This window comes from Leopardus geoffroyi, chromosome A3 (genome assembly GCF_018350155.1).
Source record: "Leopardus geoffroyi isolate Oge1 chromosome A3, O.geoffroyi_Oge1_pat1.0, whole genome shotgun sequence".
Classification (NCBI taxonomy): domain Eukaryota; kingdom Metazoa; phylum Chordata; class Mammalia; order Carnivora; family Felidae; genus Leopardus; species Leopardus geoffroyi.
In genome coordinates, this window is record NC_059336.1 from 86,381,728 (window position 1) to 86,408,643 (window position 26,916).

Below are 26,916 nucleotides of genomic sequence, written 5' to 3' on the forward strand. Positions count from 1 at the left end.
GCTGGCAAGGCTATTGAAGAGATTAAATTTGATAACCTCTGTACATAGCTTGACCCCATGCATCCAACCTAGTTAAGGTCAGTCCCCTTCTCTTCTTCCTCTTTGAGAGAGAGACTCCAAGAAAATGAATTTTGACAAACAATTTTACACAGAAAGAAGAAATTTGTTGTCAAGCTCTATGGTATGCCAGAAGAGCACTGCCATAAACATCGCGTCTGCTTTCTACATATTTCTTTCAAGCTGCCCACCGTGCTTCCCAGCTGCCCTGCTCCAAACAGCAAGCATCAGCTCACATACCTTCTCTCTGATTCTCTTACAGGGGCGCTGTATCAACTTCACCAGAGTCAAGAACAATCAGCCCGCCAAGTACCCCCTCAACAATGCCTACCACACCACCTCGCCGCCTCCTGCCCCCATTTACACGCCCCCACCCCCTGCTCCCCACTGCCCTCCCCCACCCCCCAGTGCTCCCACCCCTCCAATTCCATCCCCACCTTCTACCCTTCCCCCTCCTCCTCAAGCTCCACCTCCCAACAGGGCGCCACCCCCCTCCCGACCTCCTCCCAGGCCTTCTGTCTAGAACCCAAAGTTCATGCTCTGGGCTCTTAGAAACTTTGGGGAGGAGGCTCCTCTGTGGTGTTAGAATAAGTCTTTCCAGTTAGGAGAGGCTTCTGCTTTGGAAATGAGTGGTGATAAAGCCCACTGATCTTCACACACCTTAAAAATTGGTTTGTAATGCCAATACATCGACAATTGTGATCAGCAGAAAGAAAGAGAAATTTTGAAATGCCTCTAAACAAATGATGAGGCAACTACAGTCACAATTATAGCCAGCCAGCCATCACCTCTAGAAGGTTCCAGAGACAGTGAAACTGCTGAGATGCTCTAAATGGGATTGTGTCTCATGGAGACCAATAAGAAAATCATTTCTCTGAGGGTGAAATGCAGAGTCGGATGGATGAGAAATAACATTGCTGGGTTTCTAAATGCTGCCTTCCCTCCTCCACTCCACCTCCATCACTTGACCCTGGACCCTTGGCCTAGGAACCAAGGAACCCTCGCCCAAGAAAGTGAAAACCCTTTGCCTACAACTTTGGGAAAAGCTTGGGTTCTCCATTGTGGCAAGAAACTCAACATCAGACAGGTATCTGACAGGTATCTGAACAAAAGCATGTTCGCCTGGGATTTGCAGAGGAATAAAAACATATGCCTTATTTTACTTTCAAATTCTCCCAGTTTCCAAGTGAGGGAGAGAGCAGGTGTTTACAGATGGAAAAAGGTATGTTGCCACGTTGCTGTGTAAGTGAAATCAAGTGTGTGCATTGACAGGAGAGTACTGATGAGAGCATCAGACAGTTTCTAAAACCCACAGGCCATCAGCAGCTAGAGGTGGCTGGCTTTGGCCCGACATGGTCCCCTAAATCAACAGACATGGCATTGTTGAAGAGCAACCTGTTAATTATTCATCTTAAAAACCAAGATTTGGCTTCAGTTTAAATCACTTAAGATACGAAGAAGTGACTGATCCCATTTTTTAGAGACAAACATGAGTTGATCTTCCCAAAATGGTGTCACTAGCGCCTACCATACAGTTTTGCTGGGGTTTTTTTTCTTTCTTTTTTGGTAAAGTTGTGTACCAGAGACTTCTATTCCAGCTGAGAGACAAGGGTCCTAACATAATATGGAAACCATCCCCACATGCTTTAATTAACCACAAAAAAAGTCATGTATGTGTAGATGTAAATATATTTCTCCTTGGCTTTTCAACATTCTCATAAATATCAGCTATCAACCCAGGAGGAATACACTAGATGTTCTGCCTGAAATTCCCACCAGGCCTGGGATCCACCCCATTCCTCCAAGTCTTTCTGAATCTGTTGTCATCAGTAAACCCTATAATCACTTTCTAAACATTGGGCTTCATCAACCAGGGTAAAAACAGAGGGCCATTGTTGAGCACCTCCTATACCATCCTATTCAAAATTATCTTCCCCTCCAGCTTCCCACAGGTCTTAAAATTCCTCTCCCAAAGTGCTCAAAGACTTAAATCTTTTCTGGAACAAAGCAGCATATAAAATAAATATAAACCTAGCACTTTGGGTTATGGTCTCCAAAGATCCTTTAAGAACCCATCAAGCCAGCCTGATTCTTGGACCTTACTTAGAGACATAAGGACCTGGTAGGCATTCCATAAACACCGGTTCTTGTAGACATTGTAGATATGGCAGACATTACTTATCAATCACAGCACTATCCATGAAGCCCAACCATTTCTTCAACAGTCCTCAGATCACAACTACAAAGAGCCTCCATTCATCAGTCAGAATTGAGAGAGAGATGAGCCATATTTTCCATCCCTGCTTTAGAAATCAGAAACGAACAGGAATTGCATGGAGAAATGGGGAACTCTTGGGCAGCAAAGGTACAGGCGGGGGAAAATAGATCTAGGCAGAGTGCCTTATTGGGGGGCCATACGCACTAAATCTGCAGTGTCAATGCCAAACTGACACTTCTCCAAGTGTACTTCAGACCAGCCCTTCTCCTGACCTGCCACTTCCAAAGAATCTCCCAGCCATTGTCTAGAGTGAAAATCAGATATGGTTTCCAGGATTTATGAAAGCAACCTCCCTTTGCCACCCCCTCAACCTGGCCTATATTATCTATTTTTAGAACACTAGGCTTCTTCTTTAGTATAGTCCCTCATGAAGCAGGGGCCACAATGTCTCAGCCACTTGCAGTGACATTGCTGGACTCCAGAAAACCATTCCATAGGAGAATGGGTTCCCCAGGCTCACAGCGTAGAGACGTTGAGCCCATGGCAACTGTTTTGACTGCTGGCAGTACAAAACGGTCCACCCCCCACCACTAGGCCCATGACTCACTGCGGCCATAAGAAAGTTCAAGCCAAGATGCTGACGTCATACAACAAGATGGCGGGCATCATTCAGGATCTCAACAGCACATCAGTCAGAAGCCCTGTGCGGTTTCCACAATGTTTTGGTGAACTTTTTGATGAATAGGGAACTGCAAATATATGATGATTTTGAAGAGGATTAGCAGGGTTTGTCCTTCAAACTGACTCATCATGTCATCCCTACTCATTTAGAATTACAGTTAAGAAGGTGAAACTTCTAGACTGTATGAACAAGGCAATAGTAGGCTAGTACAGACAAGAAAATTCTTTAACTGGTTTATAAAATCTATCAGTACTTGTATCATTCCCTGTCAAAGGCAGCAGACATATGATTGTGATCAGACAAGAAAATTCTTTAACTGGTTTATAAAATCTATCAGTACTTGTATCATTCCCTGTCAAAGGCAGCAGACATATGATTGTGATCAGGAAACTGCACAAAACTATTGTTTCAACCCCCATGTTATTGTCCTTGTGAAGTTTTTTTTTAATAAAAGCCAACTTTTTGTTGTATATATTCGTATTCCATGTGTTAGATGGAAGCATTTCCTATCCAGTGTGAATAAAAAAGAACAGTTGTAGTAAATTATTATAAAGCCAATGATATTTCATGGCAGGTTATTCTACCAAGCTGTGCTTGTTGGTTTTTCCCATGACTGTATTGCTTTTTGAAATGTACAAATAGTTACCGAAATGACGAGACCCTTGTTTGCACAGCATTAATAAGGACCTTGAGTTTCGTGGTCCCCTCTTTTGAAGACCAGCTCACAAGCAGTTTCTGGCCTGGAGCTTTGCACGTATTCCAGTGAGACTGGAAAAGTTCTCTGTTTTACCAAGATCAAGAACAGAGCTGGTGGACAAATTAATTAATAGTCTTGGATATCTGGCCATGGGTAACTTCATTGTAAATATCACTAAAATGGGCAGAGATGATTTTAATGTCTCATAAACACTAGAGTCCAAACACTGTCAGATGAGAAAAAAACTATCAAAGAACTAGGAAAAAAATAATAATTATTATGAGATAGTGAGCAAGTTTCAGCCCAATGCCAACTCAATAAAAACAATTAATGCTGTGTAAAATGGGTTGAATTAGCTTGCAAACTATATAAAGATATATGCAGTGAAACACCTGTTAATGCACACAAGATGGGAATGAGGTGTTCTAGTCAATTGCCTTTTCTAGTTATCTGAGCTCTACTATATTATCATACTTGGATAACCAATTTAAAACAATTAGAATATGATTTTTTTTAAATACACTTAACATTAAACTCTTCCTCTAATTCTTTCTCCTTTCTGTGATAATTCAGAACACAGTTATGGATCTCCAGTGAGTCATTGTTATAAAAAATGAGTTATCACTGTACTATGCTATAAGAGACTGGGCTAACCCTGCACAATGACAAACTCTGGAAGTTGCTTTTAAAAAAAAAATAATAACAATAAAATACTAAAATCATCTCTTTTACTGGTTATTTGTCTCTTTGTTATAAAAATAAAGTGTAGACTGTTCAACTACTTAACATCTTGATGATAAAAAAACAACTGTTGTTATGCAAATTATATTTCTGAAATCATTATTATATTTCCAGTAAGTTCTTTACTGTCTTGATTATTGTCATTTTTTTTCTTAGCTGTCCAACATTCAAAATATTCTTTACTTCTTTTTTTTTTTTTAATGTTTACTTATTTTTGAGAGAGAGGGAGAGAGGCCGAGAGGGGAGGGGCAGAGACAGAGGAGAACAGAGGATCCAAAGAGGGCTCTGTCCTGACAGCAGAGAGCCCAGCATGGGGCTCAAACTCACAAACTGTGAGATCATGACCTGAAGTTGGATATTTAACTGACTGAGCCACCCAGGCACCCCTAAAATATTCTTTATTTCCAGTAATAGTTTTAAAATTTAAAATGGAATCCAAGCTAAATGAAAATATAACGTAAAAAGTCGAGACGGAGAAGCACACAGAAAAAAAAAAAAACGTAGTGGACCAGTCAGGATTGTTTCTGGCTGCCTGTAACAAGATTTGGGGCCATGACTGATTTGATTCTCACAGCAAGGACTCCAGAGGTTTGCAGCTGCTCAAGAAACCAGGCAGCATTACAGCCAGTGCTGCAGTAAGTACCTTTCCTTCCGTATACATCTCAAAATATTTTTATTATATCTGCAATTCTGATACAAACCACTTGATTCCTAGCATCTTCAATCCAGCTCCTTCACTGAAATTTTTGTGTAGGTAAGAGTGTCTCTTACTAGTTCCTGAATTTGTTTCTTTTACAAGTCTTCCTTCAACCCTGAATTCATCTTAATTGGAATAAAACCATCTGCAAACAGAAACCCATGCCACATTTTTTTTTCCAAGATTGCAATAGTATTTACTTTTTAATAGCTTTTTGGGCACATGCACATTTTTAAATTACATTCTTAATCATTAAATGGTTTTGAGATAACCGGCTAGCAATTTGGAAGGAAAAAGAAGACTTGGAGCTCTACTTCACTCCTTACACCAAAATTAACTTCAGCTGTATTTAATTTAAGTGTAACAAATAAAATGAAGAAAGTACTAGAAGTGGAAAAAATATTTACTGTATCATATGAGGAATTTTTAAATCCTGCATATTACCGACCAACTTTCTCATGAAATCGCTTCAACTACCCTGAGTAATGCCCCAATGCATTAAGTTGAATAAACAACAGAAATAAGGTCATTGATCAGGTACTGTGAACTTGAGCAGATCTACAATTTTCCATCACTAAATCCAATGTTCTGCCCTCAGATAAATGTATGTTTCTCTGGAGTCTCATTTAGGTATAGAACAACCAATACAACACTTTGTCCCTCTAAATACATTACAAACAAGGTCTAAGTGCTTACAATTACCAAGCACTGGGTAAAGCTATAGAGTTGGTATCTGCAAAACAGATGAGTTTACTCTGATTACAACTGTTTTGTTATTTTATTCTGATTACAACTGTATTATGTTGGCTTGAACCACCACATCCTCATCAAATTTATACCTAAACAAATTAGAAGTAATCTCTGATTCCTCCCCTTTTTATGTAACATTCAAATAGTTACATAGATTCTCCCATCTCTACTAAAAATGGGACCATTTTAATTGTTGGGGTTCGAAACTGTGTAACATCTCCTTTATTTAGTTTTAAATATCATCTCACAATGTACTTACAAGGCAACAGCTAACAAAGCTCTGCCTAAGTCACTTGAGAGCTCAAAACAAAGTTCTGTGTACCTTAGCTGGCATCTTTAGTTGCTAGTTGCTTATAAACATTAAAATAAATACAACTCGTAAAAGACATTTTCCTTTGTGTAGAGAAGTGGTTTGCATTCTTGCAAAACATTTTAAAGTTTATTTATTATTTTTGAGAGAGTGAGAGAGTGAGAGAGAGAGAGAGAGAGAGAGAGAGAGAGAGAGAGAACCAGTGGGGGAGGGGCTGGGGGTCCAAAGGATCTGAAGGAGGCTCTGTGCTGACAGCAGAGAGCAGGATGCGGGGCTCAAACCCATGAACTGTGAGATCATGACCTGAGCCGAAATCAAGAGTCAGATGTTTAACTGACTGAGCCACCTAGGTGCCCTACAAAACTTTTTTAAAGTACAAGAAATGTGGGGTATGAGTGCTAAGAGTCCAGAAAACATTAATTAACATTAATTTTCTTCTGAAAGAGAAGTCATAAGACAGGCCATCTCTCAGCCACCCATCACTAGTCCCTTTCAAAAATGCACCCTCAAGAGCCATGGAAGAATTACAGCCCTCTATCACATTTTTTAAAAAATACAAACATTTTAACTTCCCCTTCCCTCTGAGGCACACCCTAACTTTGCAGGATACAGACCACCTGTCTTTTTGCTTAGTTTTACTCTTGAAAGTATTACAGGACACCTATAGATTCTCTAAGACACTGGCTCAAAATTAATGATAATCTTCATTTTCAACCAAGATCTTATAGAAACAGATAAATATTCCACATGAATGGAAAGAGTGTTTCATAGATACGGTGATGCAGAAGCACTGACATTCATCTGAACTTGGAGGAAAGGGCTTCTCCCCAGCTGGGGTGGATTCCAAAAGGGAAGCAACCTGTCTCTGCTGCGGGTGGCCCACAGCGGTATTCAAAGGTCAGGCTCCAAAGGGTGGAAGGAAAGACAGCAGGAGCTAGGAAGGTGAGAGGAGCCAATCCAGGCAAGGGAGGCAAGAAGGAGGAAGTAGTGAATGAGGCTGCGTAATTTCTGGCAATCCAACAACTGGAATTAAGTAGGGTGCAGATAAACTAGGGCTTGGGAGGTTAGCTCAGCTACATATCCTGCTGGCTAAAAACATCAGGCATGGTAATATAGTCACTAGCATATAACAAAACACCAGGGCACCTGGGTGGCTCAGTCAGTTAAGTGTCCTGACTCTTGGTTTTTGGCTCAGGTTATGATCTCACATTTCTTTAGTTCAAGCCCCTCCACAGGCTCTGTGTGGACAACATGGAGCCTACTTGCGATTCTCTCTCTCCCTCTCTCTCTGCTCCTGCCCCACTCATGCAGCCTCTGTCTCTCTCAAGTAAAACTTAAAACAAACAAACAAATAAACAAAGAACCAAGGGACTATTTTTCTGGCAGCAATAACCATACTGTTGAGCACGCCCCGGCTGAGAACAATACTGACATCTGATGACCTTGAGCAAAGTGAAAGTGCAGACAGACCCTGTTCAATTCCTTTCCTTTCAAATGGTCCTATAAAACCTCGGGTGAATAAATCCATCCTTAAGGGGAGTAGTGTGAGTTTAAGTCATCTCTTTAGGAAGATAATTTTCTTTCCTGCTTCAAACAAGCATGTAAGTTTTTGCTACAAATACTCCCTTCTAATGCCTCTGTTGACTGCCTTCTCCCCTCTCTGTGCAGACCTGGGTGTGGTGATCACCTCTAGATGCTCACACGGACACATGGTCAGTGTCTGTGTAACACATGTTCCATTTCTGTGCTTTTGCTTCCTGTGTTTCATTAAGGCTGAACAGACTTTCAGACCCACTTACATTTGTATCTCCTCCAATGATGTAATCACTGCTATGAGGAATATGACCTGCAGAGCTCCAGGAGAATTTGATTCCAACCCGACCCTTGTCAGACATTTCCAAGAGCCCCCAAAGCTACCAAAGTGAATGCTCACTCTGAATAGGCCCCTCCCACTCCCTATGTTACTTGCTGAGACTGTTGTTTCTTATAGCATTTTGATGTTTAACTCTGTTTTTTTTTTTTATTTTTTTAATTTTTTTTAATTTACATCCAAATTAGTTAGCATATAGTGAAACAACGATTTCAGGAGTAGATTCCTTAATGCCCCTTACCCATTTACCCCACCCCCCCCACAACCCCTCCAGTAACCCTCAGTTTGTTCTCCATATTTATGAGTCTCTTATGTTTTGTCCCCTCCATGTTTTTATATTATTTTTGTTTCCCTTCCCTTATGTTCACCTGTTTTGTCTCTTAAAGCCCTCATATGAGTGAAGTCATATGATTTTTGTCTTTCCCTGACTAATTTCACTTGGCATAATTCCCTCCAGTTCCATCCACATAGTTGCAAATGGCAAGATTTCATTCTTTTTGATTGCCAAGTAATACTCCATTGTGTGTGTGTGTGTGTGTGTGTGTGTGTGTGTGTGTGTGTGTGTGTGTATACCACATTTTCTTTAGCCATTCATCCATCGATGGACATTTGGACTCTTTCCATACTTTGACTATTGTTGATAGTGCTGCTATAAACACGGGGGTGCATGTGTCCCTTCAAAACAGCACACCTGTATCCCGTGGATAAATACCTAGTAGTGCAATTGCTGGGTTGTAGGGTAGTTCTATTTTTAATTTTGTGAGGAACCTCCACTCTGTTTTCCAGAGTGGCTGCACCAGCTTACATTCCCATTAACTCTGTTTTTATAAGCTTTTCAATATTTGTTTTTAGGAGGTTCCTAAAAGATAATTATCTTTATTTAATTTTGAACCATTAGTAAAAACAAGAAGAGATCCTGTCCAGCGCTATGTGCAGGATATATTTTCTTGCTTTTAATTAATAGGAAATGGTAATTGATTTTTAAAAATGACTTTAATTTCCTTAGCAAGTTAGGAATAGGGGAAGAAAAAAAAAAGCTTCCTTAACCTGATAAAAAGGTATCCTCCAAACATACTTACTGTTGAATGCTAGGAGTATTCCCTCCACAATAAAAAACAAGAAAAGATTCTAACCATCACCATTATTGTTCACCTTTGGTTCTAGCCAATGCAGTAACAAAAACAAAATTAAAAAGCAATTATAAATATCAGGAAGTAAAAAACTGTCATTATTTTCAGACAACATAACTGACTACCTGAAAATTCCATGAGCATCAACTTAAAACTTATTACAACTAATAAAAGAGGCCGGTAAACTGGCCAGGTAAATGATCAGCACCATCACTGACTGTGACCAGTTAGAAAACTATCCATTCAGAATAGAAAAAATACATCAATCTTACATGTTTATATTATTAAATTATATATAAATTCTATATAATTATATTATATAGTTATATTCTATATGTAAATTATATAAATATATAAATTAATTAGAAACAAACCTACCAAGAAATGTGCAAAACCTATAGGAAGACAACTATAAAATTTTATGAACTCTCCTTACTAGATGGAGAGTGGTACTGCATTCCTGAATTGGAAAACTTAACACTGAAATGACATTAAGTTCTCCCACAAATAATCTACAAATCTAAATGAAGGCCAATAAATCACCTAGCAAGATTTTGAAGTAATTTCAAAGGCAGATTCTAAGTTTTAATTAGAGGGGTGCCTGGGTGGCTCAGTTGGTTAAATATCTGACTTCGGCTCAGGTCATGATCTCACAGTCTGTGAGTTTGAGCCCCACATGAGTCACCGTGCTGACAGCTCAGAGCCTTGAGGCCTGCTTTGTCTCTCTCTCTCTCTCTGCTCCTCCCCTGGCTTGTGCGCTCTCTCTCTCTCTCTCTCTCTCTCTCTCAAAAATAAATAAACATTAAAAAAATTTTAAGTTTTAATTAGAAAAGTAAATGGACAATATAGCCAGTATATGGTAATACAACAGAACAATTTTCAGAAACAGACCTGCAAACATATGGAAGTCTGTTTATGATAATGGTAGAATATCCAAGGACTAATTCTTTAATAAAAAGCTATCTAACTGGGGAGAGAAGATGATATTTCTATCTCTACTGCATAGGAAAATAGATTTAAAAGAGAATACAAGAGAAGTACTTCTAATTAATAGTGACTGTGCCCTTAGAAGCACTATCCTGTGACTTGAAGCTTCATTTAATCTTACCAATTAGACAGGTCTCAACTCCTAGGAAAAAAGAAAAAAAAAAAAAAGGGTAGAGAGAAAAATGGAAGGGCAGGAGTTGTCAAGGTGAGAGTAAGGAGGAAAAGAAAAAGGGATCTCTCACCCCCACACTCGGGCACTACACTAGAACATATATTGGTGTAGCCTCTCCAGTAACAATTCTACACAATTGGTGCCTGTCACATGGTAGTTAACCAATGTTAGTTAAATGAACAAACATATAAATGAAGAATCTCAACATGTCCAAATATTTATGAAAATCAACAATAGGAATGGAAGCTGTATCTGAGACAACGTTTTCTTTCAAGAACCAGAGGTAATAAGCAAGTTCTCATTTCCCCATTGCCTTTGAGCAAATATTCAAAGCATGGACTCTCACTGGGTGGTATTGAATGAATTCCTATAAAAATTCATTAACTTCGTCAGCTTACTGGATTGCTTTTCAATGCATACACATTCTTCCACATGCTATGTCAGTTGAGGTCAAGTCCTTTTTTGCAGTTGGTCTGGGAGGAAAAATAAGAATAGATGCCAGGAAGTTAGGGTAGGTGCCAGAAGGAAAAAAAAAAAAAAAAAAAAAAAGGCGCCAGCCCTGGCAGTCTCCAGAACAATCCACTCCAATTTGCCTCGTTTGTTTATCAGATGTCCTGTCTCAGGACCAGATTCCCTTGCCATTCTACAAATGCATAGAGCAAGACCCAACAGTTGTATAATGGCTCATTGAGGAAACAGCAAGGATCCAGAATCAGCAGTCAAGATGTTGTGATCTTCATTAATGCATCCGTCAATAAAGCAGCTGTTTATTTGTAGATTTATCTTCTGATACTTCCCAACTACCTGAAAGGGGCTTTGTTGAGCCCATGGTAAGGAGATCTCCTCACCTTGGCTTGCTGAGCACACCATCTATTAAATTCAGTCCCAACTACTGCTAATGTTGTTGCCTCTAGAACAGAAACTGATACTCACTTTCTTTTTTCTTTTTTTTTTAATCAAAAGATTTTGGTTTTTTAGAAGAGTTTTAGGTTTACAGGAAAACCGACCAGATAATGTGGAGAATTCCCACATATCCCCTCTTCCCTGTACATAGTTCTCCCTATTATTAACATCTTGCATTAGTGTGGTACATTTGTTATAATTGATAAGTCAATATTAAGAGTCCATAGTTTACATTTGAGTTACTCTTTGTGTTACAAATGCACATGTATCCACCATGCATCACACAGTATCATGCCGAATAGTTCCATCACCTCTTCATCCTGCCTCCTCTCTCCCCTTGAATCCCTGGAAAACTCTGATAGTTATACTGTCTCCATAGTCTTGCCTTTTCCAGAACACCATATAGCTGGAATCATACAGTGTGTAGACTTTTCAGATTGGTTTCTTTCCCTTAGCAATATGCATTTAAGCTTCTTCTATGTCTTTTCAATGTTTGATAGCTCATCTTTTCACTGCTGAGTAATATCCCACTGTCTGGATGTTTATCCATTCACCTACTGAAGGACACTGACATTCACTTTCTGACTGACTTGAACAGCTCATAGAGAGGAATCAGTGGTGTGGCTTTATGTAGTCCATAAACTACCTAAGATGTGTGTGTGTGTGTGTGTGTGTGTGTGTGTGTGTGTGTGTTTAAAAGATACAGGTTGGGAGAAAATGAAAGTTATCCGTTATTTCAACACCAACGCAAAGCCTCTTAAACATCTTACTTTAACCCCTCTCAGTCCTTTTTTTTTATACATATGCCCATTTTAAAATATTGAAATCAGGGGCAACTGGCTGGCTCAGTCGGTAGAGCATGGCGATTCTCAATCTCAGTGTCATGAGTTTGAGTCCTACACTGGGTATGGAGCCTACTTTAAAAAATAATAAAAAGTAAAATATCAAAATAATACTATAAATACATTTTTAACCTTGTGTTTCTTCACATTATGAAAATGTGTAGTGGACAGTAGGATACTCTGCCCAGCTCCCCTCTTCAAGGCTGACAAATAACATACCCACCCCCGGTTGCTGGGAATATCAGCTGCTGTCCATAGTATTTTGTATTTCCCAGTTTCACTGCTATTTGTCTAAGGACAATTTTTGTTCCTATTGCTATAAATTTATTGGGCTTCCTGAATCTAAAAGTATGCATCTGTGTATTCATCAATATGAATAGTTTTCAGCCATTATGCCTTCAAAAATTGCCTTTCTTCCTTTCTCTCTCCTTTCCTTCTGGACTTAGACCTATGTTACACCTTCCCAGCCTGTCCTCCATATCTCTTAACCTGTATTTCATATTTTCTACCTCTTTGTCTCTCTGTTAGGCATTCTAGATCACTTCTTCAGATCTCTGTTCCTGTTCATCAGCATTTCACCTACATCTAATTTTCTCTTTAAATCCTCATTTGAGGTTTTTTAATTTCAGTTTTTACATTTGTCTTTTATTAAAAGTTATTTTTTGTTGGTTTTCAAGTATGCCTGTTTATCTTTCATAATCGCTATACCTTACCAGTTTTCTTTCTTTAAATATATTAAACATGTTTAATTTGCATTTTATATCCAATAATTCCCATATCTAAAAGCTTTGCTGGCCTGATTCTGTGGTTTGTTGTTCCTGCTGACTTTTGCGTATAGTGCCTTGTCTCCTTAAATGCTTTTTGACTTTGACTCTGAGCCTACATTCCTCAGAACTTTATTCATGGAAAACTCTGAGGTTTGTGTTGTGACTGCATTTCACCAAAGAAAATTTATGTTTCCTTCTTCCAAATATCTGGAATCATCACCAATCCAGAACTGTTTAAAAACAAATTCTAACCTAAAGGTATTTAGAATCATGCAGGTAGTGTAAATTTGGGTTACAAATTTGAGTTAATGCCAGCCTGTGGTTAAGAATTCTCAAGAGAAAATTTTCTCCCTCAACCCAACGCTGGCAAGCAAGCTATTCCTTGCTATTACTAGGAGGAATAGTAGAGTAAGGCAGAGTATATTTCTAGTTCATTCATACACTAAGTTGCCTTATAGGGCCCCAGCTTGTTACGTTGGCTCTTGTCTCCTATGCACTCAACCAACATCGATCATCAAAATGAAAGCTGGTCCTTGAAGAAATGACTTATTCCAGAGTTGGTACACAAAAAAAGTGCAAGATGAGCCTGGAACATAGATGTGCAATACAGATAAGTAAATGATGAAGATAGATAGATAGATAGATAGATAGATGGATAGATAAAGATCTTCCCCCCCATAAAAGAAAAAAAATATTCCTTAAAATAGAATGTCCACAAATAAATGCCAACTACAGAAAGAGCGATATAATTAGACAGTTATTTTGGCAACCACAATAGTAACAATTGTTTCAAACAATGATGATAAATAGATATTTAAACTAATGAGCAAGAGTATGATTGGGAAACAGGATATTTGGTGTCAAAATATATCACCAGATATTCTTAGTAATTACAAATTTATAGTAACTTTATCATGGAGAAACTTGACAGATACCACCTTCAGCAAGTAATCACAGATGAAAAGTTGGTATCATGTGCTTCTGTATATGACGCACTGAGGACACAACATCGCTTCCGTGATACTCTTGCCAAAAATGTATAAGCTAAATCCAATCATGAGGAAATATCAGACAGACACAAATTGAGGGAAATTCTAGAAAACAGCTGACTGGTGCTCTTCAGAAATGTCCAAGACCAAGGAAATGCAAAGAAAGACTGTAGAACTGTTGTAGATTAAAGGAGAGTAATGAGATAAGAAAAGAGATGCAGCCTGTGATCCTGGGTTGGATACTAGATCAGAGGCTTTTTGTTGTTATTGTTATAAAGGACATTATTGAAACAACTAGAAAAAAATTGAATGAGGTCTATATATTGGATAATAGTATTTTATTCATGTTAATTTTATGAATTTGATAACTATACTATAGTTACATAAAAGAATGTCCCTGTTTTTAGGGAAGGTATACATACATACATATGGATGTATATGTGTATATGTATGTATACACACACCAATATATATGTATATGTGTGTGTATATATACACAGAGAGTATATAACCCACACACACATATACACACACAGAGATGGATAATAGATATAAATACAGATATAGATGTAGATATTGGTATACAGAAAGGGAGGAGAGACTAAAGCAAAGGTGGTAAAATATTAACCACGTGAACACATGGAAATCTGGTGAAGAACATACTCCAGGATTCTTTGTACCATTATGCTATTTGGAACATTTTTGTGAATCTAAAATTATTTCAGAATAAAAGTTAAAGACATGAAAGCTGATTTGGACAGTCCAAAACCAGGATTGGAATCAGGTCTGGCCTTGGTCTCCAGTCTTGCTCATCTCCCAGGGCAAGGCTGTGCCAAAGTGGAGGAAGACTAAGGACAACCTGAATTTTACAAAGTCAGAATCAGTGAAGCTGGAGAATGATGAGACTGAGTGAGCTATGAGGCGAGGGACAATGAGGGGTACAGGCGGACGTGCCACCAATACCTGGTACTTATTAACAGCAAGAGAATCACAAGGATATGCTGACTACAAACAGCAGATTAACAGAAGCTCTCGGAGAAACAATAGTCTGTACAATCGTTTCCAAACTGTCGCGTTTCTTATATTACCTTCAGATTTCAGGGGGAAAAAAAGCAAATAAATCAGTTGCAATTTAATATGATCTCATTTGATTTATTAAGACTTGTTGAAACTCTCCCAACACATATTGGTCTAAATACAGTAATCATTAGTCCCATGGGGATATTCTAACTTAAATTATTTTTAAGAATTAAAGAAAATTTAAAATTCAGTTCATTAGTCACACCAGCCACTTTTCAAGTACTCAGTGGTCACATGTGACTACTGACTAAGAGCTACTGTACTGGGCAGCATAGCTATAGAACATTTCCATCATTGCAGAAAATTCTGGACATCCTGGAATTCTGCAGAAAACATGGTACCTCACTGTTCTAGAAGCTGAAGAACTCATCACTGATGAAGATGGCTGTGATTTTTTTTTATTTCATTGTCTTTGACTCATGGAAAATACCAGGCAAAACATGAGAAAAAATCTTCAATAAAAAAACCCCTCAAAAACCTTTAAACATTCCACTTCCTGTAGGATTTAATATTAGGAGAGTTCTTTCTGCCAGATGGGAGAAACTCATCGAGAAGAAGTGGGAAGAACCTTGAGACTGTTGCAAGCATTGTCCAGAAGATTCTGGTGCTCCTATGTCCTCTGACTTCTTGGTTGATCCACATTTCCACCCACCTTCCACACCCACCTCTGCTCTGTGGAAAATATTGTTCATGGTCCATTCACTACACAGAATGGTTTGGCAAGAAAGGCTTGAGCAAGACAAACTACCCATAATAAGCCTGTAATATTATCGAAGGAAGTAAGGAAATTGACTTAAACATCCAAATTAGGGAGCTAAGGAGTTAGAATCTGGATTGAACAGGACTGGAAGGGAATTGTGAAACATGACCCAACAATGGCTGATTGCTCAATGCACAAAAATATAAACACTTGCATAGTAATAATAAACATCAACTTCAAATAGTAGTTATTTCTAAAGAGAAGGAGGAGAAAAAAAACATCAGAAAGGGACATACGGAGAGCTTTAACTGGATTTGTTAATATTTTCTTTTAAAAATCTGATGCAGGGGTAGCTTAAGGTTAAAGTCTTATAGAGCTATCATATGGTATTCTTGGAATGTTCCTCTGTGTTTGAAATATTTCATAACAAAAGAAAAGTTTAATAAAATAAATTCTACTTCTCCTGCTTAGTATTTGTGTGATCCTGAGTTTCCTTTTTTTCTAGCTGCAAATGAGACCAATATAATATCTACTAGATGGGCTGTTGGGACGGGTTCAGGAGACACTCAGAAACCAATCAAGACACCTGTGTGGAGTCTGGCAGGAGGCCTCAGGAGTGGCCGGGCACCAGGCTGTGTGGTGGTCCAGACCAACCAATCGGGCATGTGGCATGGAGTCGTCATGCTCTGCTCCAAAATGTGAGACCAGAGATGGCCCATTTTCCTTTGGACTGGAACAGATTGGAGGAATGAAGCTGGGTCTTGACGTTCCAGTTTAAACAGAAAGGAGGTTTGGATTTGTAAGCCTCTCTGCTTATTTTGGCTGCCTGCGCTTACTGTTTCCACATCTGTCCTGGGGTCCGGGGAAGCCAAATATGTGGATGTAAACGTACACATCAGCACTTCAGGGACCCAGATTCAACGCCACGGATCTATAAATGCAGCGACAGGCAGCCACCTGAGTAACTAGAGGCTGGAAATAGCTGAGAGAAGAGGGGCCAGTTTGGAATGGTTCCCAACCCTCCCTCAGCCACCCTCCATGGTGCCCTCGGTCACTGAACTCTCAGTCAAGTGACCTCTTTCCACCCCAACACTTCTGAACGCTATTCTCCCTTTCTTCTTTTCCCCCTGGAGTCCTCATTTCTGGGAAAACCTCTCTCCATCCGTGCTTCACCCCTGCCCCTTCCCCTTGTCCTTCAGAGACCTGGCTCTCCCCTGAGGCTGCCTCCCTGAGAGCCTGGCCCCACACACCAAAGCTGCCCAGAGGCAGTTCTGGAATCTTCCTAACTTCTCCCACTACCCAAACCCCTACACCTCTTCTTAAGTATGTCATCAACCAGCTTTTTGGGCACGGTCTTCATAAATTCTGATGCTTCACAGGACTCTGACCTTGGTTTTCTTCGTACCACATACTCTCTTCATATCCATTCCCATGATTTCAATTTTCCTTATGGGTTAGTGAATCCTAAATCTGTAGCACCAACGCAGATGTCTCCCCAACATTCCAGATCCATCCTTCCAAACACGTCTGGACATGACTACCTGGATATGATCCAGTCACCTCAATGGCACATTCTCTTCCTCTCCCATCTCCAAAGAGTGCTTATCTTAAACACCATTGTCTCAGTCACCTAATCTTGACCCCATCTCCTCCTAACTCTCACATCTAGTTAGTGACCAAGTTCTGTTGATTTTGCTTCAGGAATAAATAATAACCTCTTCCACTGCAGCCCCATGTCCCTTCTAAATTCAGGATTCATCATCCATCCCCTGATACATGAAGCAACCATCCCCTAATTTGCTCTCTGGTTCTCTCACTTTGACCTTCCAAATAGGGGCTCCAGAGTTATGTCTCTAAAACACAACGTTGATCTTGTCTCACCCCGACCCTAGGGCCTGTTTGTAAAAATAAGCCCAAACTCCTTAACAAAACCCTTGGTCATCTAACCCCTAAACAAAAAGAATGAGCTCTAGAACCAGACTGTCAGGGATCTAACCTCAGCTACCCCACTTACAAATTGAGGGACCTTAAGGTCAGTTTCCTCATCTGTAAATGTGTGTGATAATTGTACATATAAGGAATGTTAGCTGCCATTGTTAACTTTCTAGTCTCACTTCTCATCCCTCCTGCACTACTAGCACCTATGCTCCATCCAGTTACATGGAATTATTTATTACATGTTCCCTGATAGCACCAAGCTCTGTCATGATTCCTGGTACATCTTATCCCTCTTCCTGGAATGCCTTCCCTCTCCCTTGTCAATCTAGAGAACTCTTATTTAAGCTTACATATTACCTCCTCTGTGAAACCTTCCATGATTTCATCTTCCTCTATTATCTGTTACATATCTCTATCATAGCACTCACCATAAAATCTAATTATTTTGTCTCTGCTCAACTCTTACCCCAACTAGCTGATAGGAAAGGACTGTGACTAATTCATCTTTGTTTCTCCAGCACTTAACGCAAAACCACATAAGTACCAGAGGTTCATTAATTGCAAGAATGACTGTAAAGTGAGGAACCTGGGCCCCAGAAAAATGAATCGTTTAGCTCACTCTTCGCAGGGCTTCTCCAGTCTTCCACATAATAGCAATGTTGCAGCGAGAAGGGATGAAGTAGCATAAAAATGCACTGAGCTATGTAACTGCAACCCAGATCTGTCAATAAACCCAAGATCTATCAAAACTAACAGGGTTTCCAATCAAGATAGCATACTACTACCTTTCATTCCCTTGAAAGACCTCATTAAAATGACAGTAAAAATATTTAAAAGCTCGTCACAATAAAGAGAGTGGGAGTATTCATCAGTGGACAATGGATTGCAATACATTTCTGAAGGACAGAAAACAAACACATGAGGAGCTGGCAAAGGATGAAACAAGATGGAGGATGCTATGGTCTACAGGACCCATGGAGGGGATGGAGCTGAAGATTGAAACCCCTGCCCTGAATAGCCCCAGAGAGGGTCTCAACTCACAAATGCCAGGTGTTAGAGAATGGGAGTAAGATGAAGGGCTGAAAACAAGGAGATTAATGGAAAGTCTGTATACAAAAGAGTTGTCCCCAACTTGTGCAGAACTAGCAGACTTGTATTCTCTAATCATTCCCTCTTTACTCCAAACAAACATAACAGAGGGTTCTTCCCTTCAAAGAGTAGACAAGCTGGGAAAAGCTAGGGTGGCCAAAGCAGGGCATTTGGAGTCTCCTTGGTAAGATCCAACTTCCTGCCCACTCTCCTTCTTTAAACAAAGCCTACCAGTTGAAAAGCTCCTCCCTCACACGCAGACTTCCCAATCGCCTTTTTCTATTGCTTCATCCTTGAATATAACTAAAACCTCACTAGACTTTTGAGAGAAGCCTAGACGGTGAGAAAGACCAACATAAACATTAAGATATGGGTAACTCAGAGACAAGAAGGTCTCTAACTAGTATCCTCAGTAAGATTTGTGACATCACATAAAATAATAACAAGATACTATGAATAAAGGAAACAATTCAAAAAGAAATTTAAAAATCATCAGAATGATTGGAAAATAAAGTTAAGAAAACCTCCTAGCAAAGAAATAAAAGTAAAGGGAAATATTATATAAAAGAAAAAAGGGGCACCTGGGTAGCTCTGTTGATTAGGTGTTTGACTCTTGGTTTCGGCTCAGGTCATGATCTCACGGTTTGAGTTCGAGCCCCACATTGGGCTCCATGCTGACAGTGTGGAGCCTACATGGGATTCTCTCTCTCTCTGCCCTAACCCGCTTGCTCTCTCTTTCAAAATACATGAATAAACTTAAAAAAAAACAAAATTCATAGAAGATCAATCCATCTGACCCATAGAAGTCCCACTGAAAAAGAGAGGGAGTATAGGAAACAGAAAGGGAGTAGAATTATTTTTAAAATAGTACCCCACTCACCCAGATTTGAAGGATACAAGTCTTTAGATTGAAAGGTCAACCAAATGCAGTGCCAAAAATGAAAAAGAGAGCAAAATAGACAGAGGTGAAATTTCAAGACCCCCAAGGATAAAAAGAATAATCCTAAAGGCCTCTAGAAAGGAAAAATAAAATGGTCTACAGGGGAACAGGAACCAGACTGGTATCAGAGATTACATCAGAGATAAGGGTTTCTAGAAAACACTGGAACAAAGCCTTAAAATTTCTGAGAAAAATTTAGTTTCAACATAGCATTATATACCCTGTCAAACTATCATTGAAAATATAAAATTAAGACAAAGATATTTTGAGACCTTCAAGGAAAGAAAATTTTACTACCTTTCTATTAATATACTTGAGGATGAGCCCCAGCAAAAAAAAAAAAAAAAAAAAAAAGAGTAAAATGAGAAAGAAGATGACACAGAATCCTAGAAACAAGAGATTCAACCCAGGAGGTTAAGGATCCAAGATAAAAACTATTTAGCACAATAATTCCAGATTCAAGCAAGATAGCAGAGGACCCAGAGAATGAAAATCAAGGAAAAGGGTGGATTCTATACATATGATACTATTCTTGATTACTTAGAAGAACTTAAGCTCGTAATTCAGGAAGACAATGCAAGAAGAAAAGAAAGTTCATTGAAAATTCCAGAAAAATTAAAACTGAACAAAAAATATATATAAAATATAATCAGAATGCTCTAGTTGAATATGCAATGAAAATATGTACATATTTATAATATAAACAATTTTTATTATTGTTTTTAACTTTTGGATCAACATATAGGCAAAGCATAAAAATTAATGATGGTTATAGTTATGAATATATTACAAATATATGAATACATTAAAAATACAAAAGAAGGGGTGCCTGGGTGGCTCAGTAGGTTGAGCATCCGACTTTGGCTCAGGTCATGATCTCACGGTTCTTGAGTTCGAGCCCCACGTGGGGCTCTGTGCTGACAGCTCCCAGCATGGATCCTGCTTCAATTCTGTGTCTCCCTCTCTCTCTGCCCTCCCCCCATTCATGCTCTGTCTCTCTGTGTCTCTCAAAAATAAATAAACATTATGGGGTGCTTGAGTGGCTCAGTCAGTTAAGTGTCCAACTTCAGCTCAGGTCATGATCTCATGGTTTGTGAGTCTGAGCCCTGCGTCAGGCTCTGGGCTGACAGCTCAGAGCCTGGAGCCCACTTCAGATTCTGTGTCTCCCACTGTCTGCCCCTCCACTGCTTGCATTCTGTCACTCACATTGCCTCAAAAATAAATAAACATTTTAAAAAAAATTTTTTTAATAAATAAACGTTAAAAAAATTTTTTTTTTTAAATACAAAGGGAAAGGGGCACCTGGGTGGCTCAGTCGGTTAAGCATTTGACTTCTGCTCAGGTCATGATCTCACAGTTTGTGAGTCCGAACCCCACGTCAGGCTCTATGCTGACAGCTCAGAGCCTGGAGCCTGCTTCAGATTCTATGTCTCCCCTTCTCTCTAACCCTCCCCCACTCATGCCCTATCTCTCTTTCTCTCTCAAAAATAAACATAAAAAACCTAAAAAAAAATACAAAGGGAAAAAATGCAAAGGGAAAATTATAGATGACAAGCTGAAAGACGTAAGTGAAAGAGAGGTAAATGAAAAAGAAAAGAAGCAAATCATATATACATATATATATATATATATATATATATATATATATATATACACACACACACACACACACACACACACTGTTAAGAGATGCCATCTATAATTGATAGAAAAAGAAATAAAAAGGTGACCAAAACCTTTAAAGTTACAAAGATAATTAATGAAGGAACTAAAAATAGTACTATAACTATGTAACTGCATTCAATTTTCATCTATTATTGCAAGAAGACATTAAATAATGTCTAATTCACTAAATCAAAAAGTGATATGTAGATATGAAGTAGATGCTCTGATGATATATGACAGATAGAATACACGTGTTAGCCTCCACTAGCTTCCAAAATCCCACTACAGATACAGTAAAAGACGTTTTAAGGCATAAACACACCAAGAAAAATAAATTATAACATTCTAAAATTGATTGAGGTGATGGAGGCACAACTCTGTGAATATATTAAATCCACCGAATTGTACACTTTTTTTGAGAGAGAGTGTGTGTACCAAGCAGGGGAGGGGCACAGGAAGAGGGAAGGATATGATATTAAGCAGGCTCCATGCACAACGGAGCCCACCTTGGGGCTCGATCTCATGACCACCTGTGACATCATGACTTGAGCCAAAATCAAGAGTCAGTTGCTTAACCAGCTGAGCCACCCAGGCGCCCCCCACTGAATTGTATACTTTAAGTGGGTGAATTGTATGGAATATTAATTGTATTTTAATAAATTTTATTTTAAAACAAAAGAATGGATGATGAGAAAATAGTGACAAATTTTCAGAAATTAGCAGATGGATGGGATGAGTGAGAAATAACCCAAGGGTCACCTTAAAAAAAAAAAACAACCGTATTCCAAGACCACAGTGGAGACAGCCTCAAAACACTTCACACTACTATTGATGCCTCAAAGATCTAGAAATCAGCCATGCCTGATACTGGAAGTGGGGGTGAGGGAGGGAAAAAAATAGGAGGCTGACCAACTAAGAAACCTTCCTTCATGCCACACAACTGAGCTGCTGCCCATGGAGTTTTTGTCCTAATACTAATGTAAACACAGAAAACTGAGCTAACCAAAATATTAATAACACTGTATTAGAAAGATGGAGGATGAGAAGTGTGCGAGTAGAATGGTAGGGGCCAGGGTAAGTAATACGAAAGAAGGTTAAAACCTCATCTTTTTTTAAGTCAATAGTAAATGACTAGGGGTGTCTGGGGGCTCAGCCAGTGAAGCCTCTCGCTTTGACTCAGGTCATGATCTCACGGCTCATGAGTTTGAGACCCACATCGGGCTCTGTGCTGACAGCTCAGAGCCTGGAGCCTGCTTGGGATTCTGTGTCTCCCTCTCTCTGCCCCTCCCCTGCTCACACTCCATCTCTCTCTCTCTCTCTCTCTCTCTCTCTCTCAAAAATAAACATGAAAAAAAAGTTTGTTTAAAGAGTAAATGACTAAAACCGAATAATCAAGAAATAGCATTGCAAGCAAATCAGTTTAGAAACGTGGAGGAAAATATCACACTAATTGAAAGCGGTTGCTTCCGTGAAGTGGGAAAGTGGTTGGTGTGGGGGAGGTGGTCAGGAGACTGCTTTTCTTGGAAGTATTTATTGTCCTCCCTTTTCTTAATAGCTTTATTGAGATATAATTAACATGCCGTAAAGTCCTTCCATTTAAAGTGCACAATTCAATGGGTTTTAGGGTATTTACAGAGTTATGCAACCATCGCCACATTCTAATTTTAGATTATTCTCATCATCTCAAAAAGAAACTTGTACCGCTATTTTAATAACAAGCCTTGTAGAACTAGTTCACCCGTTAAACCTTGATAAAATAAAATAAAATAAAAACTAAATTTAAAAAAGAAACAAAGCAACAATTAAGAGCGGTTTCCTCTGGGAAGCAGGGCTCAGGGTGGGTGGCCATGGCCTGAGAGACAAGAGCTTTCCATTGTTGGCTTTCTGTAACATTGTCTGCTTTTTTATTTTAAGAGCATACATGTACTGTTTTTATTTTATCATTTTCTTCCAAAGTTATAGCAATTCCCTAAGCACAATGGAAAGCAAGAGATTACATTTGAGGCAGTATGTGAGGCCTTTCAGAAGCCCTGTGAGGTGAGAATTGTCCCTCTGGCTGACTTGAGCAGAAGTCACCACAACAAAGGTGCTTCTCAGAGCTCCCTGGGGCCGGAGTCTGGGTGAGCCTGTCTTTGGAGAGGATGAGGCAGAGGACCGAGCCCCAGAGCACTCAAATGTGCAGCCTCCACCATCAGACACCCAGGTCAGGGACTGTGATGTGGGAACCGAAGATCCTCCTCCCAGGAGGAAAGAGAAATGTAGCATCTGACATCCCAGCCACAGTCTTCTCTCCCCAGAGGCAGTTTTCACTCCTCTGGAGATTAGGCCCTTTTTAAGTTTTGCATTTTCCTACACTTTAAAAAAAAAAAAAAAAAAAAAAAGACCAAAGAATGTCACTGGCCACATGGGCATTGTTCTCGCCTCTGCCTTAAGTTCTGTTTCTCATCTGGCTGCAGAGAGAGGTAGCCATTACTTGCCAGCAAACTGTCTCTGGGAAGAAAGGAATGGAAAATGTGAGGATATTTTCTTCCAAAATCCCAAAGAATCCTCACCTCAGCATAACCAATGAGAATTAGCTACCCAACGAACCACACTGGAAAAAAAAAAAAGCAAAAACAGTCATAATTTCTCAGTGCCTGATGGCATCTGAATTTACAGCAAGATCTCTCTTCCTGGACCCCAAGATGCTGCCATGTAAGGGGAAGGCTTCCCAAATAGGACTAAAGGAGTGAATCTCTCGGGTGAGGACCCCTCTGCAGGCAGAGCCTGGATGGAGAGATAGGATGAGCCGCATCAGAAATGACAAGGAATTTGAGACTTGAAGTTAGAGGTGGTAAACTGCTTATAAGCTCCAAATCATGACCAAGCCTGCCCAGTCACGACCGCTTCTCACTTCTTCCTAAGTGTAAACCCCACCACTCCTGTTCCCAGGCTGTCAGCAGTGTAGCCTTTGGGAACCCACTAGGGCTATAACACTATATGCCCCAGGAAAGTTCATCTCATAAATTTTTTTTTTTAACCAGGATACCTGGGCGAAAACCCTGTTATAAGAATGGGACATAGGACAGATAAGTTTTTACTGGGGAAAAAAGAAAAACAGTGGGTAGGAGACCTTATTAGGTGGCCAGCCCTGATGAGATATGGGTTCCAGCTTTGGGCAATACTCAGTGGAGCAAATAGCGAGGAGGAAAATGGAGCATGAGTGATACAATACAATAAACATGTGATAGGGAAAATAAGAGAAAAGTAAAATGATGTACTAATTTATACATTATTTTTCCTTTATTTCATTTTAATTACTGACAGCCATTTTATCTTAAATATGGTTCTTGAAAATAAGAAATTTATATGCAATGTGAATATGCAACAAAAGGATTAAACACCATGAAGAAGTGGGATTTATCCCTGGAATGCAAGGATGTTTCAACATACATAAATCAATAAATGTGATACATCATATTAAAAGAATGAAGGATACGGGGCACCTGGGTAGCTCAGTCTGTTAAGCATCTGACTTCGGCTCAGGTCTGATCTCATGGTTTGTGAGTTGGAGCCCTGCACTGGGCTCTCTGCTGTCAGCACAGAGCCTGCTTCAGATCTTCTGTCCCCCTCTCCCTCAGCCCCTCCCCCACTCATTCTCTCTCATTCTCTCTCTCTCTCTCAATAAATAAATAAACTTTAATAAAAATAAAAATAAAAGAATGAAGGATAAAAAACATATGATCATCTCAATACATGCAAAAAAAACATTGGTCAAAATAAAGCATACTTTCATGATAAAAACTCCCAACAAATTGGGTACTGAAGGAACATATATCAACATAATAAAGGCCATACATGACAAGCACACAGCCTACATCATACTCAACAATGAGAGGTTGAAAGCTTTTCCTCTAAGATCAGAAACAACACAAGGGTGCCCACTCACACCACTCATATTCAACATAGTACTGCAAGTCCTAGCCAGAATAATTAAGCAAGAGTGAGAAATAAAAGTCATCCACATTAGAATGGAAGTGAAATTGTCTCTGCAAATGATATGATCTTATATTTAGAAAATCCTAACGAATCCACAAAAAAACTGTTAGAATGAATCAACAAATTCAGTAAAGTTGAGGGATACAAAACCAACATACAGAAGTCAATTGCATTTCTATACACTAACAATGAAATATCTGAAAAAGAAATAAAGAAAACAATCCCATTCACAATAGCACCAACGAAAATGAAAGGCTGAGGAGTAAATATAACCAAGGAGGTGAGAGATCTATAGAATGAAAACTATAAAACTTTAATAAAAGAAATCAAAGAAGACACCAATGCATAAAAAGGTATTCTATGTTCATGGATCAGAAGAATTAATATTGTTAAAATGTCTCTACTACCCAAAGCCATCTGTAGATTCAATGAAATCCCTATCAAAATTCCAATGGCATCTTTCACAGAAAGAGAAAAAACAATCCTAAAATTCAAATGGAGCCACAAAAGACCATGAATAGCAAAAGCAACCTTGAGAAAGAATAACAAAGCTGGAGGCATCACACGGCCTGATTTCAAAACTATATTGCAAAGCTATAGGAATCAAAAGAGTAAGGTTTTGGCCTAAAAATAGACACACAGACCAATGGAACAGAATTGCAACGCCAGAAATAAACCCTAACATATACAGTCAGCTAATATTTGACAGGGGAGTCAAGAATACTCAATGGGGAAAGAATAGTCTCTTCAATGAATGGTGCTGGAAAAACTGAATAATCATATGCAGAAAAATGAGATTAGACTCTTATCTTGTACCACTCACAAAAAATTAACTCAAATGGATTAAAGACTTCAACATAATACCTGAAATCATAAAACTTCTAGAAGAAAACATAGGGAAAAGCTCCTGGGCATTGGTCTTAGCAACACTCTTTTGGCTATGACATCAAAAGCACAAGCAACAAAAGCAAAAATAAATAAATGGACCTACATTATAAAACACACCTGCACAGCAAAAGACACAATCAACAAAATGAAAAAGCAACATACAGAATGGAAGAAAACTATACTGCAAATTGAAAATTATATATCTGATAAGGAGCTAACATCCAAAATACACAAGGAATTCATACAACTCCTAGCAGACTAACAATTCAATTCAAAAACGGACAGAGGAAATGAAGAGACACTGTTTTCAAAGAAGACATCCAAATGACCAAGAGGTACATGAAAAGATACTCAACATCACTAATCATCAGGGAAATGCAAATCAAAACCACAATGAGATAGCACCTCACACCTGTTAGAATGGCTATCATCAAAAAGGCAGAGGCAACATATGTTGTCCAGGATGTGGAGTAAAGGGAACTCTTGTGCACTATTGGTGGCAATATAAATTGGTACAGCCACAATGGAAAACAATATGGAGGTTCCTCAAAGAATTAAAAATAGGACTACCATATGATCCAGCAATCCTAATGCTGGGTATATATCTAAAAAAAAATGAAATCATAATATCAAAGAAATATCTCCACTCCATGTTCACTGCAGCATTATTCACAATAGCCAAAACATGGAAACAACCTAAGTGCCCATCTACAAACAAATGGATAAAAAAAAGATGTGGTACATATATCCATGAAATATTATTCAGTAAAGAATAAGAAAGAAGGAAATCTTGCCATTTGCAACAACACAGATGGAGCAAAATCTT

The 26,916-nt window shown here is 39.0% G+C and overlaps 2 protein-coding genes across 2 annotated transcripts in view; one reads left to right on the top strand and one right to left on the bottom strand.

Moving 5' to 3' along the window:
* ANTXR1 (ANTXR cell adhesion molecule 1) overlaps positions 1-4,480 on the top strand; it is a 221,603-nt gene extending 217,123 nt beyond the window's left edge. Inside the window, exon 18 of the mRNA XM_045446307.1 lies at positions 320-4,480. Coding sequence (XP_045302263.1) covers positions 320-580 — 261 coding nt within the window. The 3' untranslated portion in view covers positions 581-4,480. The remainder of the gene's footprint in view (positions 1-319) is intronic.
* GKN2 (gastrokine 2) overlaps positions 1-26,916 on the bottom strand; it is a 326,024-nt gene that overhangs the window by 277,632 nt on the left and 21,476 nt on the right. The window lies entirely within an intron of this gene.